The sequence below is a fragment of the Mytilus trossulus genome, chromosome 10 (genome assembly GCF_036588685.1).
Source record: "Mytilus trossulus isolate FHL-02 chromosome 10, PNRI_Mtr1.1.1.hap1, whole genome shotgun sequence".
Lineage (NCBI taxonomy): Eukaryota > Metazoa > Mollusca > Bivalvia > Mytilida > Mytilidae > Mytilus > Mytilus trossulus.
The window spans coordinates 41,141,654-41,160,966 of record NC_086382.1 but is presented as its reverse complement, the minus strand read 5'-3'; the positions used below and the strand labels follow the sequence as shown (position 1 = coordinate 41,160,966).

The following is a 19,313-nucleotide window of genomic DNA, read 5'->3' as shown; positions in this document are numbered from 1 at the left end:
GTGCAGTTTTTGTTTTGGTCTCAAATTTGTGCAATTTTTGTTTTGGTCTCCTAGACCGGTTATAAAAATCATCAGAAAAGTAAAGGAACACATTCGTTTTTTTCATTATTATTATATAACTATTTCAATATTTAAATTGTTTAATATCATTACATAACTGAGCTTATATGATGTTCTTCGAACACTTTGTGTGCACTGCCCTGATAAACTAGAGGCTCTCAAGAGCCTGTGTCGCTCACCTGTTACTGTATTTAATGATGTCGGTCATCTTGGTTGGTAGGTGGGGTCATTAGACACTTTTTTTTAAATAGATACCCTAGTAATGATTGTGGCCAAGTTTGTTTAAATTTGGGCCATAGTTTCAGAAATGAAGATTTTTGTACAAGTTACAAAAATGACGAAAAGTTGTTCAATATTGACTATAAAGGGCAATAACTCCTAAAGGGGTCCTCTAATAATTTTGATCATGTTGACTTATTTGTAGATCTTACTTTGCTGAACAGTATTGCTGTTTACAGTTTATCTCTATCTTTAATAGTATTCAAGATAACCAAAATTTCCTTAAAATTAACAATTTTAGGGCAGCAACCCAACAACGAGTTGTCGAATTCATCTGAAAATTTGTGAGGGGAAATATCTTATTCTGATGGACATTTAAATCTTGAAAGATTTGCCCTAAACGTCTTAGTTTCAAAGATATAATTCAAAAACTGCATTTTACCGCTATGTTCTAAATTTAGCCATGTCGGCCATTTTGTTTGGAAGGCGGGGTCATCTGACACATTTTTTAAACTATATACCACAATGATAATTGTGGCCAAGTTTGGTTAAATTTGGCCATGTAGTTTCAGAGAAGAAGATTTTTGTACAAGTTACAAAAAATGACGAAAAGTTGTTAAAAATTGACTATAAAGGGCAATAACTCCTTAAGGGGTTGACTGACAATTTGGGTCATGTTGACTTATTTGTAGGTCTTACTTTGCTGAACATTATTGCTGTTTACAGTTTATCTCTATCTATAATAGTATTCAAGATAATAGCCAAAAACTGCAAAATTTCCTTAAAATAACCAATTCAGGGGCAGCAACCCAACAACAAGTTGTCCCATTCGTCTGAAAATTTCAGGGCAGATAGATCTTGACCTTATCAACAATTTTACCCCATGTCAGATTTGCTCTAAATGTTTTGGTTTCAAAGATATAAGCCAAAATATACATTTTACCCCAGTGTTCTATTTTTAGCCATGGGGGCCATCTTGGTTGGATGGCCAGGTCACCGGACACATTTTTAAAACTAGATACCCCAAGGATGATTGTGGCCAAGTTTGGTTAAATTTGGCCCAGTAGTTTCAGAGGAGAAGATTTTTGTAAAAGTTTACGGACGACAGACAACGGACGACGGACGACGGACGACGGACGCCAAGTGATGAGAAAAGCTCACTTGACCTTTCAGGTCAGGTGAGCTAAAAATGTGAATATATACAGTGTGTGACAGCTGATGGTGCAACTTATGATTTCTGGGGGCTGTTCCCATAACTTGAGATGCTGTTTATGCTTGTTTGGCCAAAATGTAAATGACATCAGAATTAACTTATAAAACAGCAGGATATTTTGTGTCTTAGGTGTCGAACAGTTTACCAGATAACACTGATATCATATTTCATGCTAATTTTGTACTACATCAAATTATCAAACAAGAAATATTATACAACAACGTACCTTAGTTGTTCTTGTTTTTGTCTCTCAATTTCTGCTTCCCGTTCGGCTTTTTCCCTGGCTTGCCTTCTCTTCTCAGCTAATTTAGCTCTGTATTCCTCCAGTTCTAGTTCTTTCTGAGACTTAGAGGCTGAGGCAGGTGTACCAGCTTTAGAGGCAGGTGATAAGTCTCTAGCCTCTCGGGAAGGAGTAGATGTAACCGCTGGCTCCAGAATCACGGGAATTGATTTGACAACCTTTTCCTCATCGCTTTCGTTCTTTGATTCCTCGACATGTGGTACAACATCTGGCATTGGTGAACTGCTCTTTTCTACAACACCTTCCTTCTCACCATCAAAGTTACCAGCCACGATTTCCATGTCTTGAATTTCTTCGATACTTTTGTTGAGGCTGTCATCTAGATTTTCAACTTTCAGTCCCTCTCTAGCTGATGATGCTGAATGGTCGGGGGAAGAATCTCCCAAATCGGGAAGAGTCTCATCTTCTATTGATTCAAAAAGCTGATCATTGCTGATAGCATCAGTAGAAGAAACAAGTGAGGAATCAAACGAAACCTGCATCTTAGAAGGACTGCCACTCTTAGAGCGAACTTGTTTTGTTGGAGTTGAAGGCTTGCTTCGAGGTTTTAGACCCTCTTCTTTAATATCCAACTTTTCAGTACTAGAAATCTTTTCTGTCTTTTTGTCTTTCATAGATGTTTCTTTGTTTTCTTTTCCTTTCTGCTTGGTAGGCTTGGCCTAAAAATAAAATGAAAACAAATTTTGAAACATTTAAAACTTAAGATCTATTTATTATTTTTTATCTATTAACAGTAATTTTAAATACCATAAGACGATTCTTTGTAGCTTTTTCATTGTTTTACCATGTTAACATGATGATGGCTGTTTAATAGTAGTCTATTCCGCCATATATATTTTCACTTTTCAATGTTGAAGACATCAATTTGCTATGAAAGTCAACTTTTTTTCTAGTTGTCTTTGTTTCATTGGTTTTTACACAACATATTTAGTTCAGAAATTGTTAAGAGGTTTTTATCAATACGAATAATGCCACTTGGTAAGTATTGCAATAATAATAAATCTCATTTTGATTTAGGATACATTGATTTAAAATGGAGATTTTCATGAAATCTAAATAATTAATCTCATTTATTTCAATTATTCAAAAATTGCAAAAATAAATGCATACAATAATTTCTGAATTTACAGTATATAAAAAATTCTTATGACTAGAAATAACGAAGCAGCAAACTTTTAAATAAATGTATTACAGTAAACATTTCTAGAGTAAATTTTTCATTCAAAGTGATATATCAGACTTAAGATTTTTGTAGATTTGTGAGAGCAGATCAGAATGGTTACCATGGATGGTTACAAATGTTGACAGAAAGATTAATAATATTTCATAGACTTATTCAAGCATAACAGTTAGTCTTTGATAAGATTTATTCCCTGCTACTATACCTAAACTTGACATACAATGAGATTAATTTTCTAACTATAAAGGGGGTCTCATTGGGGGGGTTCTGATCCCAGATCCCGCTTACTGTTTTGTCAGATTCCCGTATCCGGCTTAAACTATGTCATGTATGTACATAAGCAATTCTCATTTTTTTGTAATTTTCCGTGTCCTGCTAGACTTCATTTCCCATTTTTACGGCACAATAATTTTTGATTTTCACTTGTCACGCATACAAAAAATTGGCAATCCTGCGTCACCCTTAGACCCCAATGAGACCCACTATAAAGAGGATACAACTGATTTTAAACACATTTAAAATATAAAGGACTTAAAATAAAATTTGTCTAAAATCGAAAGTTCAATTGCATAATCTTGAAAAAACTTTTTAAAATTTTACTATCAATGAATAGAATACATGTATTTGTGAAAAAAATCCATCTTTCAACATATCAATGAAAATCTAAATAAATCATTTTTGTCAAGAAAGACAATTGAGGAATATATTGTTCTAGTGCATCATGCTTAATTACTGCAGGTAGATTATTTTTTTGTGCTGTATGAAAAATGTTGGACATGATTACAAGCAAATCACATCAGTCTGTGTTTATTCTTAATTTACTATTGGAGTTGTTCTACTAGATAGATTCATAGTTTGTGCAATAAATAGACTGTTGAAGAGAAATGTTAATAACAAATATTTATGATTTTATATGTGGAGAGACCACTTGAGTATTTTGTCGTGATTATATTTCAAACAATGAAATCTTTTGAAATAGAAAATAGGCCTAAGAGACATTGAGCTAAAGGTTTATGTTGCAGTAACAACTCAAATTCATTCCAATAAAGTAAATTTATGCATTTATTTCAAATGTTGTTGTTTTAGAAATTCTTTTTACTCATATGTGTTGATAAGCAATTCTTACATAGCTTTTAAGGCTGTTTTTGTGTTAAATTATTTCAAACGAACTAACATTTTAATACAATACCAAGCTAAAAAAAATCACATTATGCAAAAATATTAATTCAAATTACTCTAAGTTAACAATAACAATAAAATCAAATTAATTACAAACTGACAACTTCAAATCACAAAAAAACAAACCACATTATCTGTTAAAAGTCAAATGTAACCAAGAAACTAGAAATATAAAAGAACGAAAAAGAAGTCCATTCAATGTATGCAGACTGAAATTACAGCCTAGGCAATACCAAACTGTTATTACAACACATGCACCAACAAACCTTCTTAACTGAGGTTTTAGTACGGGGAACTGCTAGGGTTTTAGTACGAGGTACTGCTGGGGTTTTAGTTCGAGGTGCTTCTGGGGTTTTAGTACGAGATACTGCTGGGGTTTTAGTTCTAGGTACTTCTGGGGTTTTAGTTCTAGGTACTGTAGGCGGCTTTCTGACCTGTAAATTAGGGCTAATCCAGGTTATTGTTTATTAGGTATAAAATGAATTTTCATTAAACAAAGATTACATTCTAAATAATAAAGCTCCCATGCATATAATGCAAATAAACCACATTTCATTGATCACAAACATCAGACTATTTACAAACTTCATCCCTTTATAATCTCATAATTTTTGAAGGCCAAAACAAATAAATTCCCTTTTGATAATCAAAACAGTTTTGAAGTAAAAATCAAAATGCACATGTACTTGATAATTTTTTTTCTGTGCTTTTGTTTGAAAGGTGTCTGCCCTAATTTTTTTGGGTTAAAATCTGGTTATCAAAAGTCTCCTGAATAAGATAGCTACTATACATAGCATGCTGCCTTCATTTTAAATCTGATTAGTTGTAAATATAGAACTGAAAATGTTATGTATCTCAAATCTTTCCTTCTTTAGATTATGATAAATTACATTCATATTCTGCTTTTTTTTCAATTCAAAAATATTATAATAGGCTCCAGAAGTTTTTTATAATAACAAAATCCTTTATCAAATGTGAACCGCAAATACCCTATTTTCATGCAGAAGTTCTGATTTGATATATATTGTTAAAAATTTTTCAATCTCCCCCCTAACCTTCACTAAAAGACTAACAATGTCTAGACCTACTGTAATACTAACATGTTGTGTTGTTTTGACTGGTTCTTGTTTGGTGGGTGTATCTTCCTTGACCTTGACCTGTTTCGGTGCCGAAAGTCTGTCAATGGAACTCTGTGACATCTTCATTTTGGATTTGTCAGTTTTCTCAGGCGATCCTTCTCTTTTGGCCTCTTCTGCTTTCTTCTGTTGTTCAGCTTTCCTCTTTTCAGCCAGTAATATTCTGGGGTCAAATTTCTTCTTATCATCCTGAAATACAGTAAACAACTTCTATGTAAATAACTGTTCTATATATCAGGGATATTGTCAATCTTTAATAAAAAAAATCCCACATATTCTTTATAAGTCGACAGTAAACTTAGCTTGGTCAACGAACATGTAAACCACCTTTTATTTGGTTTTTGACAGATATTTCAAATGATCAAATATTCGTTAAAATAATAATAAAAGTCAAGTAATATTGAAGTTAAAGAGGGACACATGTTTGACTAGCAGAAGCAAATATTCCTTGCATATTCAGAACAAGAACAAGAAGGTGCAAAATGAAAATGAATCCTGCTTTCTAATAGTTGTTAAGTGAAATACCCATCTGGACACATTTTTTGGAATTGAAATAAAAAAGTCATTGCTTTATATTTTTCTCTAAAATTTGTGTGGCTAAAAGACTAGTAAGAACAATTCAAAGTCTTTTGATAATTTGTTCCAGAATGGGTCCAACCTAAGACAATCAACATTTGACATACAATGGCCAAGTCATTTAACTATTACTAAGGCTTTAAAGATGATTACAATTATCTGTAATAGACATTTAAGCACAGTAATTTTGTTTTTTAATTGTATAATATGTTTTTTCGATTAATCTTTTAACTTTTATATTGCAAGAAGCCAAGAACAACTATTTGTTCATTACATGCATATTTTTTTTAAATTGTCAGCAACCCTTAAAAACCTCAGCGGTACTAACTTTCTTATCATTGCTCTTCTCTTGTTTATTGAGAGCATCTTTCTCCTTCTTTGGTGTAAACTTAGGCTGAGGTGGCACTGCTCCTTTAGATTTATCTGGAAATTGGAGAAAAAAAACAATGTTAACTGAAAAATGCATTGAGTTGAAATAATTCAAGAAATGAAAGTCCAACTATGATTGAAATATTCACATAGTAAGACCATACATAGGTATTGAGATTTGAATCCTGCTTTTTCTATACCAGTATGTTATGTGGCAGTTCTTATGCAATTTCTCTTTAGAAATGATAAAAAGTACAAATGTCTGCACTATATTGTGCAATTAACAAATGGACAAATCCAGATCTTTACCAAAACCAGAAATCAGCTAAAACATGGAAAACAAACATCAATTTTTGTTGGGGTTTGGGTAACTCAAGTCTGAAGTTTTCTTTCAAGCGTTTTAAAGACTTTTGAAAGGTTTTTGTGTTTTTAGCTACAAGAATCATTTTAAAAGTTCCAACAAGCAAACAAGTCAGGAGCCTGTTCTTCAGTGGTTGTCATTTCTTGGTGTGGTACAAAGTTTTTTTTTTTTTTTTTTATATATATAGGATAAGACCATCATCGGTTTTCCTCTAAGAATTGTTTACACTGGTCATTTTGGTGCCCTTTCTAGTTTGCTGTTCACTCTGAACTATAAGCATGATAAGTCACTGCAAACTGCCATTTATTGTATTTTAATATGATACTTAGATATTAGGTGGAACTATCACTTTGCCCGAATATTTTGTAATCAGAAATTTCACATTGCATAAAAATATACCATAAGACGTATAGTACATAAATCTTGCAAAATTAACCTTCCGACCACAAACTTATTGAAAATACTATCCATTCATAATTTCTGCAACCTTATACTGTACTGTAAATGAATAAAGTAATAGTATCGTAATGTGTTACACAATAAAATATATTCTAACACCAATGTGAAACCATACCTATACATTACATAATGTGATTAGTGCTTAAATATCTCTCTGACTGCTAACAAAAAGTATTGTGAGTTCTTGGGAAGATAACATCAGTGACATGACTACCTTCCTGCTCAATTATTTAATAAGCGCTCATTTGCCAATATGAAGACTAAATGTTTTCTCTTCAAAATCTGTTTATACTTCAATGGCACTTCAAAAATAGAATAGAAATGAAAAATTCAGCAACTTTTACATTTATAAAGGGGAATAACTCTAGAACAGTAAAAGTGACACCACTAAATTTCAAACTTGATCTGTGTAATGTGGAAATAATCATTGAGTATAAGTTTCATACATTTAGTTGAGGCAAATGATCGTTTTTGTTGTTGTAAGCTTAGATCTGTATATTTTGTATTGATGACACTGGATTTTGAAACAGAATCTTGAATAATTTTCTGTTGATTGACTATACCTCTGTTTACTCTATCACTACTTTTACTTCTCATCTTTGGTGATGGAGACTCCACATGCATAAAACTTGGCATGGAAGTTGCCACACTAGAAGGACGTGGTTTTCGTGGTGTGGATCTCTCTCGCATTTTGATGTTTTCCTTCATGTTTAAGTTGATACTGCTCTTTGGGCGTGTTGGGGGAGGTCCATTACCAGCTAGAAAAGATCGACGTTTTTCGGAGATGGTGTTGAGAGCTGTTGTATGTTGTGGAAGATGCAACAAATGGGAAGGGAGAGAGAGAAAAAAAAAAGAAAAACACAACATCAATGCAGTGAAAAACAAACATATTAATACAATGCAATGTTAGTATTTAAAATCAATCCATTCCCTCATACCAAGGCAACATTACACAACCAAATAAATACACAATCCAAACATAATTTCTCAGAAATGTTCTTTCTTCCTTTTTATGAAGTACTTATGCCTCGTTCACACGGACATTTAATTCGAATGGGAATCAAATTCGTTAATCGCGTTCACACACTCTTCTTTTTTAATTCGAATTGATTCAAATTAACCAATTTGAATCAGTCAATTCGCATTAGAAATACGTTTTTGTTTATACTAACTAAAAGTTAACGTCGTTTTTTGAATATGTTTTGATTGATTAATTGTAGAAGTACATTAAGATCCTGTGGCAAATATCATATTTTTGCATTCTCATGTAATTATGTATGGATTGCAACACCATTTGGTATACCCATTTATATCAATATGCACCAAGAAACACATTCTTAATCACATGCAAAAACTTTCAGCATGCTTATATATCCTCTTAAGTGTTTCATTCATATGTTCACCCATAGTCAGTTATTCCCCAAAAAAGTTAGGTCCTATTCCCTAAATTAGTTTCTACTTTCAATTTGTTTTTTACAAACATTGTCTAAACTATGATACATGGTATAATTTATATTGAACACTTAACATGCTTAAAATCATTAGAAAAATTAAGAAACTTGAAGAAGACTTTTCACTAGACAGTGTATCACACAACATTCTTTGCAGCAAAGACTACTATATTTTCAAATTACATGTACTTTGAATCTTGAAACTTCAGATTTATTTTGAATCATTTAACCTTTGGTATCATAGAAACAACTATACAAGCTCTTAAATTTGCAAAGTTTTAGTTAGCGCATTCATACTAAGTGCAATCTAACTGTGCTAGAACCAGTGCATAAACAGGTGTTTGACAACAAGCTAGCAAACAACATCCATCATCACAAGACACACATATACTATGCTTTATTCTTTACATAACACTTAATATTATTTATTATAATTTTGATATAGTTTTACATGCTTTTAATAATTCATGACAAAAATAAAAATAACTATTGATTATAATATCACTGAAAGTGTGCAAATTAAACAATTTAACAAACAGGTTTTCATGCAGAAAACTTAAGCAAAAGATTTATATAATTTAAGAAGAAAATATCTTTTTCCCTTGAACTTCTGACTATATTCGTCATCAATATATTCAATTTTGATTCAATTATAATTTTTTTGGATAGACACATGTAAAAGACACCACTAGGACATGACAAGTCCTTACCAAGGAGGGACCCTGGTCGATTGTTGACACTCAGGTTCCCTGTGCTGCCGCCGATATCAGAGCTGCGTTTATTATATAAAACACTTGTAGACATGGACAGGTGCTTATTGGGTGGGGTACCGCCTCCAAATGACCCTGGATATAGGAAAAATAAGCAATATGCAAACAAATGCATGTGGATATGCAAAGAAAAGAATGTATATATGCAATGCAAAAGATTCAAGGTTCTTTAAAAGAAAAACAGTCTTTATTTCATTCAATTTCTTTGCATGCAATTATAAAACAAGCGACAACATAAAATTTGTTTAAATCATACAAATAAAGCTAAGAAACTTTCACCTTAAAAGGAAGAAATTATCTATTCTCTATGCAACGGTTTGCACTTAACTTAAAATCAAAAATTTCCGTTTGTAACTATCACTTAATTTTCAAACTGTTGTTACCGTAAGTAAATAATTTCATTTAAATGTAAATTATATATATGAATTGAATAAATATTGTATCAACATTTACATAGTTAATCAATTAAATTCAGAGTCATATGTCCTATAAAGTTATAATTAAAAGTAAACCAAATGAACATGAATGAAATCTACATTGTCAACTATTGTCAATTTCACTTTTGTGTTGTTGACACATGTTACATGGAAATGAATATCTGAAGATTATGTGCCGAGTGTGTGTACAGAAATTATATGATAAATTTAGACCTCGTCTGACTCTGATTGCTAAAGAAGAGATTACACAAAACTACAAGATGTTGTGAGAAATGAAAGCGAGAAATGTCAGAGATGTACAATATCAATTTTAATGGTTCATTTCAAAATGTCCATTTCATTTTAAAATTAAGCAAATTTTGTTAATTTAGAACTTTTCATGCACATAATTTGTATGCATGATAAAACATGTCCAAAATCCATTGTTTGGAAAACCAAATATAAAAAATTGCCTCTATGGCAGTCAAAATATATAAATTATACAGATTGTACCAGTATTTACATTTGATATAAGTGATATATTTGATGAAAAAGTCCTGGCTGAATTAATACACTGTGGTTAAGTATGTGTTAGTGCAAACAGAAGAAACAAGAAAAGACTAAAGCTAGCAAACCAGTCATTCATTATAAATATGTGATTAGTGGCAAAACTAGCAAAACAAACAATTATCTAACACCAAGGCTCATGTTAGTTCAAACTTCTAAAAAACAAACTTTCAAATCATTATAATTTAATATATGGTATTTATATTTCAGCGTTGGTGGAATATTTTTTAATTTTCATCCAGAAATATGAAGGATTTTCAACGTTCAGAATTTGGCACCATGTTGTGTCAATACTGAAGTTTTAGCCATTTTTTTGTCTGTAGTAAACAATCCACCAAAACTTCAATGAATATATGTACTTATAATGACAAAATATACCTTTTCGTGTTTAGTTTCACCAGCTAATATATTATACATTTTTGTATATAGCAGATGAAATTTAATTCTTTGTGCAAAGTTTATTTCTTTCATTGTTTAAAAATAAATAGTTTACTTTTATAGGTTAAAGGATATTCTTGGATTTTTATTTATATCAATAATGTGATTTTTAAAATACTTTTAACATTGGAATCATGGTAATTTTTTTAACTTGTTGACAGACTGTTATTTTTTCCGCATAAAAACACTTAAAAATGTATTTTCAATAAAACAGGAAGCTTAAAGCTGCAGAATAAGTTATCAGAACAGCAAGGAAATAAACTCTGCAAAGCAAAGTGAATAATGTTTGTATATATAACTATGTTAGTAAGAAATAATGCCACAACATGTCTCCGGGGGGAACTTGCAAAATCATTCCAAATAAATAATAAAATGCTGCATTCCAAAAACGTTTCTCTCCCATCCTTTTAAATAATTGATTCATTTTTAATTTCAATGAAAATGTAACTTTTCTTTGATCATACACTAGAACTTGCCTGTCAATATCCAAATAGCTGAAAAAATCTATGTTGATTAAACGTAAAAATTGTTTTGGAAAATTTACAATTAACCATATATCAATTACTTCACTTTTTTCATTTAATCTTTAGATCTTTAAGTGGTTTTAATGACTGCACTTTAACGAGAAACATGACATTCATTTAATTTCATATTTTAAAATTATTTCAATGTTGGCCAAATGCAATGACCTGTCTTTTACCTAAGTAAGAGCTCTTCCGTAATTTTCTTGATTACTGATCAAAATTTTATTTGTTTTTTTTTCCTAAAAAAAGGGTGCATGTGGTTACAGAAATAACATGAACAATGCAGAATCATTTTTATGTGATTTTGTTTATCAAAATTGTGTATTGAAGGTGTGGATATAATAAAAAATCCAGGTCAAAGTTGAAATGTCATGCTTTCATCAAAGGACAGCTAAAAATCTTGTTGTCTTCAACTGTTTGTGGAAATTCTTTGTAACAACCTTGAGAGAATATTTCAGTAAATTCCGAAATCAAGAATGACAAAGAGTTCTTTCGAAAATTGTATATTTACAGATTTATTGATAATTCACTATAAATATTATAATTAACAAAAGATAAACATTTCAATAACAATAATGAACAAGAATTAATTTACATGTGGAAAAAAAAATTCAAATGAGTGTCAATCCTATCAGAAAATGAAAAATTGAACAAAAACATTTATTTTTCATCTTTGCACTTTATGAATAACTTTCTTATCATTTTCTTGTTCTTTTATGTAAACTTGCTTTTCTGTGCTTCATTATGACATATGCAATTTCACAAACAGCTGAGGACAAGAGATTCTTTCGGACATGTTGCTGAGTTATTTGAGAGAAAGACATACCAGTGAGGCGGTTAATATCAATACAGCAGTGCCGTCTGACCGCACTGCAGGCTGAAACAGCCCTGCGTTGTGGTCTATAGTAGTCAGAGTCAGAACCATTTGGCGAGTGCCTGCTCAGCCCAGTATGTGAGGAGGACCGTCGCCGATCGAAAGGTACACACACATCACGCGGCGTACGACTTCCAAAGCCATAGGATAATCTACTACCTCCTTTTCTACCACTAGCTTTCCACTGTTCAAATCTTGTTATTCTTTCTGCGGATTTCTGGATAATGGATTCTCTTCTTGCCTAAAAAACATAAATAGATAGGTTAACCATGATTGACAAGATTATGAAAAGTATACATTACTATATATAGGATAAAAAAATCTTCCGAAATCCAAATCTACAGAGCTAGAGAACATATGGAAATACATGTCATACCAGATTGAACACTGAAGACAATTTTACAAGTGAAGGGAGATTTTAACCATTTTAAGGCTTAATTAATGCTAAATTATTTAGGTACTACAATAACAGACTTTGTTCACTTCAACCTTCATTCTGTATAAGGACATTAGTCTAGTTCACACTTGTCTACCTAACCTTTACTGAAAATGCCAGAGAATGTCCATTTGTAAAAAAACATGACTAATATTGTATCATTTGATTTTTTATGTATATTTGTGAGTGAGAGTGCTATATTTAGAACCGCAAGTAGGTCACACAAAGGAAACGAAACAGCAATGTAAACCTAGCAATCATCAATGACTTATGTATGCTTCTTTAGATTAAACTTAGTTAACAAAAAAAACATGCTTGAATTCTTTTAATTTAAATTGCAATAACATGACATAATGATTTTGTTACTAAAATTGTATTTTCTTGGCAAATGCACATACAAATTCCCTTGCCAAATATTATCAATTACCAAATCATTACATAACCAACATTGTGTTTTTCTCCTAGTTTGAATGACACAAACTGATGTGTGTACAAAGAATGAATCATACGTACATCCAAAGGTTAATTTAATTCACCACTTGTTTATACTGCTGTTACTTATGTTTATGTAGATCAATATTGTTATTTTATAGTACTCTTAATATTTGATGTTTATGTACATGTAAATTATCACGTTTTCACAAGGACATCTTAAAATCTTCAAAAGAAAACAACTATAGGCTTAGTATATACATTTTGTGCATGTACGCATTTAAGGAAATGTATGCTCAAATATTTGTTGAAGAAGAAAAGATCTCAATTCAACAGGATATACTTAGAACTTGAAGGGGCCATTGGCAACTGGCTCCTTTTCAACATCACAGACAAAGGCCCCATTAAGATTTGCAAATTATCTTTTTTGTTTAACTCAATGTCTATTTACATGATTTAATCCTTCTTAAATGGTTTTATGTTGTTTTCTAAATCTTTCAAAGAGGTAAAAATTTTTAAGGTCCTGGTCATAGGCTTTTATCTTTGAATGATAAAGGGTTGATTTTTCAGTATTCAATTACGTGCTAAATGACTTCTTTTCTTCAATTTCATTCATTAATTCCAACATTATATGAACATGGCACAAATTCTGCCTTAATACTATTACTGTAATTCTACTCTTACTTAAGTTTTGATCAATCAAGTTGTTCCAGATTGCTAGACATGCATCTGCCTCTGAGGTAAAATCTCAGGTAAAAACATTGACAAGCCAGGTGAAAAATCAATCTCAGATGATACACCAGATAAATTGATAGGCTATAGTGATGTAGGTGTAAAAACCTTGAGAGAAAGCTACAAATGTTTAATTATATATAAACATTCCCTGATGTAAATATCACCATCAGCAACTCCCCTTCAATTTCATTTTATCACTTTCTGATCTATTTTTAGTATTGATACATGTTATATAATATGTTTTTTGGATGCATGCTTTTTGGTTCAATTGTTTTAAATATTTTTTGTCAATACAGTATACTGTAACTGCTGTTTGCAACTCCTTTTCTTTTTTCGTTACTTTTAAATTGGTACAAAATAACATGCATAGATATATCATGACTAATGCTATAAATTGCTTTAAATGCAGACATTTTAGCGATGTTTTATATAATTGTGACAGGATTTTACAAAGATTTTTATAACATAATTGGTCATGTTTACTTCCATAATGAAATTTATTAGACCCGCATTAAGTAGTATGGCATGAAAAGTTCATGGGTTAATAAACTTTATGCTTGATTTGCCAACCGAAGAACTGTATGAACTGTAACTTGTAAGATCTATTGGTTTGTACATCATCGGTGAATTCTATCTACAGTACAAGTGAAGTTCTATTAAAATATTTTGAATGTTTTTATCCTATAAACATAAAATGTTGAAACATTTTAAAAATGTAAAATGATTTGCTGTGTATATAATCGGCTAGATGCCAACATTGATGACAAATAAGTATATATAAATATATGTACAAAGATCATGAAGATGGCAATAGATACTAAACTTGTCAACGACAATCATCATGAAATAAATTTACAACTTGGGAAATTAATTTGAAAGGATAATACAGTTCCACCATAATGATCACACAACGGATGGCATCTGTGACCACAAAAAAAGACTTATGAGGACCATATGCTGACATTAATTATAACTTCGCACATATATAATCAAACAACAACTTATCCAGCAAACTCTAAAAAATCAATATCACTACCTGAATTTTACCTGAAGTCTTCTTTGTTAATGTAACTTTACGATGATGTCAATCCCGATTAAGTTTTTTAATGTCTTTAAGGTTAATGAAATCGATTAAGCTTGAATGAATCCATATTCTTTATCTACGACCAAAGTTACAAAACAAAATTCTATCATAATCAACATTAATGTATAGTAATACAGGAAATGAAGCCAATGTCTAATTTTTTTCCTGAAGGCCTATAGTTTTTAATCTATCTAGAACTACAGGTATAAGTGTGATTGTTTGATATCAAATGGAATTCTTAACTAACAGAATACCTGGCAGGAACAAAGCTGTTCTGCTATAAACAACACTATGATTCATTCAAAGCTGTTGTTTTTTACCTTAAAACATGTGACATAATCATTCATGTCACATGAATAACAGAAAATTCTATAAATGATGCTATAGGTGGTTGGTATGAAGGCCAAGGACTACATGTACCTCCCTTGTTACACAGTTCTTTCTGAAAGCGTTTGTTTCACTATTTACTGATTTGTTTGCGGTTAGTGTTTGTAATATGCAGTAGTAAGTTGTTAAATTGGACTTGGTTGAGTTCACAACTCTCTGATATTCATTCAGTTATAGCACTATCCAAAGATGAGTTGGGTTACTAGTCTGTTTTTTACATATTTTTTTAGTAATGAATTGCAGTCAAAGATATTACCATTTCTTCTGTTTCTTGACGTCTTCTTCTATCTTCTACTGCATGCCTTCTTTCATCATCTCTTCGTCTCAGCTCCTCTATCTTTAATCGTCTTAGTTCTAACTGTTTCTCTCTCTTTTCTTGAGCAAGTCTTTGTTGTTCTTTCATTTCCTCTAACTTTTTCTGTCTCTCTTCTGCCAGTTTTTCCTTCTGTTGTCTTATTTTGTCTTCCCTTTCTTTCTCTTTTTCTTTTTTGACATGATCTAATCATTTAAAATACAAAATTAACTTAATTATCTATATAAGTAACGATTATAACTTCCATAACACTCATGACATGGCAGCATATTTAAAAGAAAAACAACCAACAGTATTTCACGATTTTTTTTTACTAATCTTTTTTGTTGATATCAAGCTAATATTAATGCAACTATTTTGTATTTCTAAAATTAATGTAACAGTTTTTGTTGCAAGTGTATTATTTTTTTGTAACATTGCAAGGTCAACCAAATATATATAATAAACCCAATTTTACTAACATTGTAACAAATATATTTAATTAAAAAATTTAAGGGGGAAGTATATATTCTAATATTGTACTTAAAAATAATAATTTTAAAAAGTGTCTTTCCTTTCGTAATAGCTTTCAATTGCTTTAAACTTCTTGAAAGTGTACTTCATAAAAATATTAAAATAGACACAAAACATAAGTTACATTTATAAAAATTAAGATTCAAAGTTTGCCCTGCCCCCAATGTGTTTTAATAAGCACAAAGAGGACTTAAGTGTAGACTTTGTATCTGACATATAAAATATGTTGCAAAACTTGATACAAGCCAGTGAATTGTAAAATGAGGGTCAAAATTCCCTTATTTTCTACTGTACGGATTCCAGGGGCAAGATGCATTGTAATACCAAATTAAAAATTTGCAGGTCACTTATTAGTCAGTATATAAAATCTGTGGTGTGATTTCTGACTTAAACTTAATTTGAGTGAGATGCTACTATAAAGATATATCCACACACCCAATCATATGATTGACCTCTATAAAGTAGCTGTCAAACAATGTATATCATTCTGTATAATGAACTATAAGAAGCTGTGCAGCTTATAGTACTTATACAAGTACAGTGTAGGTCCAACAGCATATTTTAAGCAAATAGCAACATGAAGCACTCACTCAGAAGCAGCAAGCCTGTACATGTGCATTCTAATGCATACAGTCACACATATTTTTTTTTGTAAATCTTCTTCTGATTAATTACTGATCCCATGTTAGAAATCTGATTTTGAGGCATTTTTTACAGACTGCTCAGTAAATATTAGATAATATTAGATATATATATATATGATAAATTATAATTATATAAACAAAAGCGTGAATTATTCTTCTACAAATTTTTATACCAAAAAATATAATGGAATTTTTTTTGGTAATTTTTTTTTCACAATTGATAATAAACTCATTGATTGTCAATACATGGTTTACTTTTTATCATACATTAGTCCAAAGATCAAAGGAATAAGGTTACATCAGGAACCCTTGTTAAATGTTTGTTTTTCCCTCTAGTCTAAAAGTCATATCTTATCTTCATAATTATTTCAAATCATCAATGTAAAACTGAAAAAAGCATCATTAAATTTGCATCAAAAGAATAGAAGATCAAGCTGAACAAATTAAACAAACGTGCTAGTCAGCAGAGCATGCTAATATCTGCCATTAAGCTATGACAACACAGAACTAAGCAGCTGAGGAGAAAGCATGCAAATCATAGTAGAATTTGTAAAGGACAACACAAGTCTTCAGAATCAATAGTGGGAGTATTGGAAGACAAATTTTACAAAACATCTACAGAAAAATAACAATGCCAACATCACAATCTACAGTTGAAACTAGTATCATTTACGATATAAATGAAGATTGATTTGATCATTTCTTGTGTGAACTAAAATCTAGCTGATCATTCTCTTGTATATATATATATGCATGATATGTATGTGTCTGGTTTACCTTATTTCTATGCTTTTGAAAAAGCAGATGTCAAATGTGCAGATACATGTAACAATCAAAACAAAAATAGAATGTCTGGTCATATTTTAGCTGAACTTTAGTTATAAGTCACCCTGTGACAGTCCAATTGATCAAATTCAAACTGATGATTTCTATGAATTTTATTCTATATGTGCCATGAACACAGCCATGTGCTATACAAGAACTTGTTTCCCTTGTGGGGCTGAAGTCAAAAAATTTTGCTCAGTGCTCGGAGCACAAAAATCATGCTCGAAACACAAAATCCAGTTTTTTTATTGGTTGATTCTTGAGTCTGAGTACAAAAATCGTGACTGAAAGTTTTATGACCGCAGTTCTTTTTATCTTTGGACATTCCTCCCAATTTGTGTTAAAATGTCTACCCTCTAATTATCTTTTGATACATTCTACCGATGAGTACTGACTACTGTACATGTTAATCTTTAAAATTACATTTCGATTAAAAAGTTTATCTCTTACACTTAAAGATGAACAGCTTGAATAATAATTGTGAGGCTGGCAAAATTTGTATACTGATCAAATAAAGAAAATTGTCTAAATACAGATACAATGTGTAGTATGATACTAGGAAGTACAGATGAATACTACTGCTACATATAGACATGTGTGACAAACGTGACAAGAGATTTAAACCTCATGCCCCACTACAGGTTGGTGCTGCCTAATTATAGCATGAACAAGTACAACTCAAATGTATGGCTTAGACAGTCTGCACCAAAAACTTTTTCAACTACTAGTCCGTAGACCAATATTCTGACATTTTCTTATTGGTCCAAACAAAGTTTTGCAAAAACTTACTTGTCCGAATGAAATTTTACTAGTCTGGGGCACTCATCTAGTGGCTAACTGTGCAGACTAGTGTACTAGGCTAACATTTCTTAAATAAGGAATTTCAAAGTCCTTACTTTTTCACAATTATTCACTCTTTGAAACTGTAATTTGCCATTTCTTTCTTTTTTGAATCGTGAAATGAAATTGTAAATTTTGAATATCATTATTACTTTTAGCAAAGAAAAAATCTGAATTTTTCAAATACAGAAATATAGAAACTATGGTAATGTGTACTCATTCATGCTTTTCTTAGACAAGAGAACAAAATGATTCTGAAGACTTATAGATAACACTACAATAATGTTGACCTTTAAAAATTTACTTGCCTATAGCTAAAACCTTTCCATTTAGATTGATCATGTCTGATCTTCCAGCAGAAACTAAAATTTGGCCTGGAGAAAACACACAAAATAAAGCAACAATCAAATAAAACAACATCGAATGTTTGTAAAAATATGTAAATATTTCAAATAATACTATATACAATGAAGTAAGTATGTAAGTAATTTTTTTTAGAGTCAGGCTTGATATATGTACAATTCAACAAGTTAAACATGAGCTCTTAACCGACTATATCTTATATCAAATGTTCTTTTTAAGTCCTAAATTAATAACTATGACCTAGCTAGCATACATTTACTAAAAGCCATTCAATTTAGGAATTAATTCATTATGCAAAGTTAATGCATGGAATTGGATATGATTATAAATAACATTAATAAAATGGAATCATGCCTTATAAATATATGTACTTATGAAAACATGGTACATGTTAATATACATGTTCATGATGTTACGATGCATGTCCTTTAACTTGGAAATGCATAACCTATTATTAGAGTACAGCCTTAACTTGACTTTAATATGGGCTACAAAACTTGTACCCAAAAGACCTAGATAAAAAGAGAGATCAAAGAAACGAATAAGTGTATGAAGTAACAAGTGTCAGTGCTAAAGAACAGAACATGACACCATAAAATGAAGTTTAGTATCACTATATATCGTATGATTCTTATCGATGTAATGATA

General features: G+C 31.0%; 1 protein-coding gene across 13 annotated transcripts in view; it reads right to left on the bottom strand.

Annotated features, from left to right (window-relative positions):
• Positions 1–19,313, bottom strand: part of LOC134687354 (MAP7 domain-containing protein 2-like) — a 50,874-nt gene that overhangs the window by 15,245 nt on the left and 16,316 nt on the right. For 3 of the 13 annotated variants that reach the window (XM_063547579.1, XM_063547582.1, XM_063547577.1), the window contains exons 3-11: positions 18,611–18,676; positions 15,424–15,665; positions 12,046–12,334; positions 9,215–9,349; positions 7,617–7,850; positions 6,193–6,287; positions 5,253–5,477; positions 4,419–4,586; positions 1,719–2,452 (exon numbers count right to left, since the gene is read on the bottom strand). In XM_063547579.1, coding sequence (XP_063403649.1) covers positions 1,719–2,452; positions 4,419–4,586; positions 5,253–5,477; positions 6,193–6,287; positions 7,617–7,850; positions 9,215–9,349; positions 12,046–12,334; positions 15,424–15,665; positions 18,611–18,676 — 2,188 coding nt within the window. Of the gene's footprint in view, positions 1–1,718; positions 2,453–4,418; positions 4,587–5,240; positions 5,478–6,192; positions 6,288–7,616; positions 7,851–9,214; positions 9,350–12,045; positions 12,335–15,423; positions 15,666–18,610; positions 18,677–19,313 lie in introns of all 13 variants that reach the window. The other 10 variants (XM_063547578.1, XM_063547587.1, XM_063547588.1 and 7 more) reach the window with 10 other exon arrangements.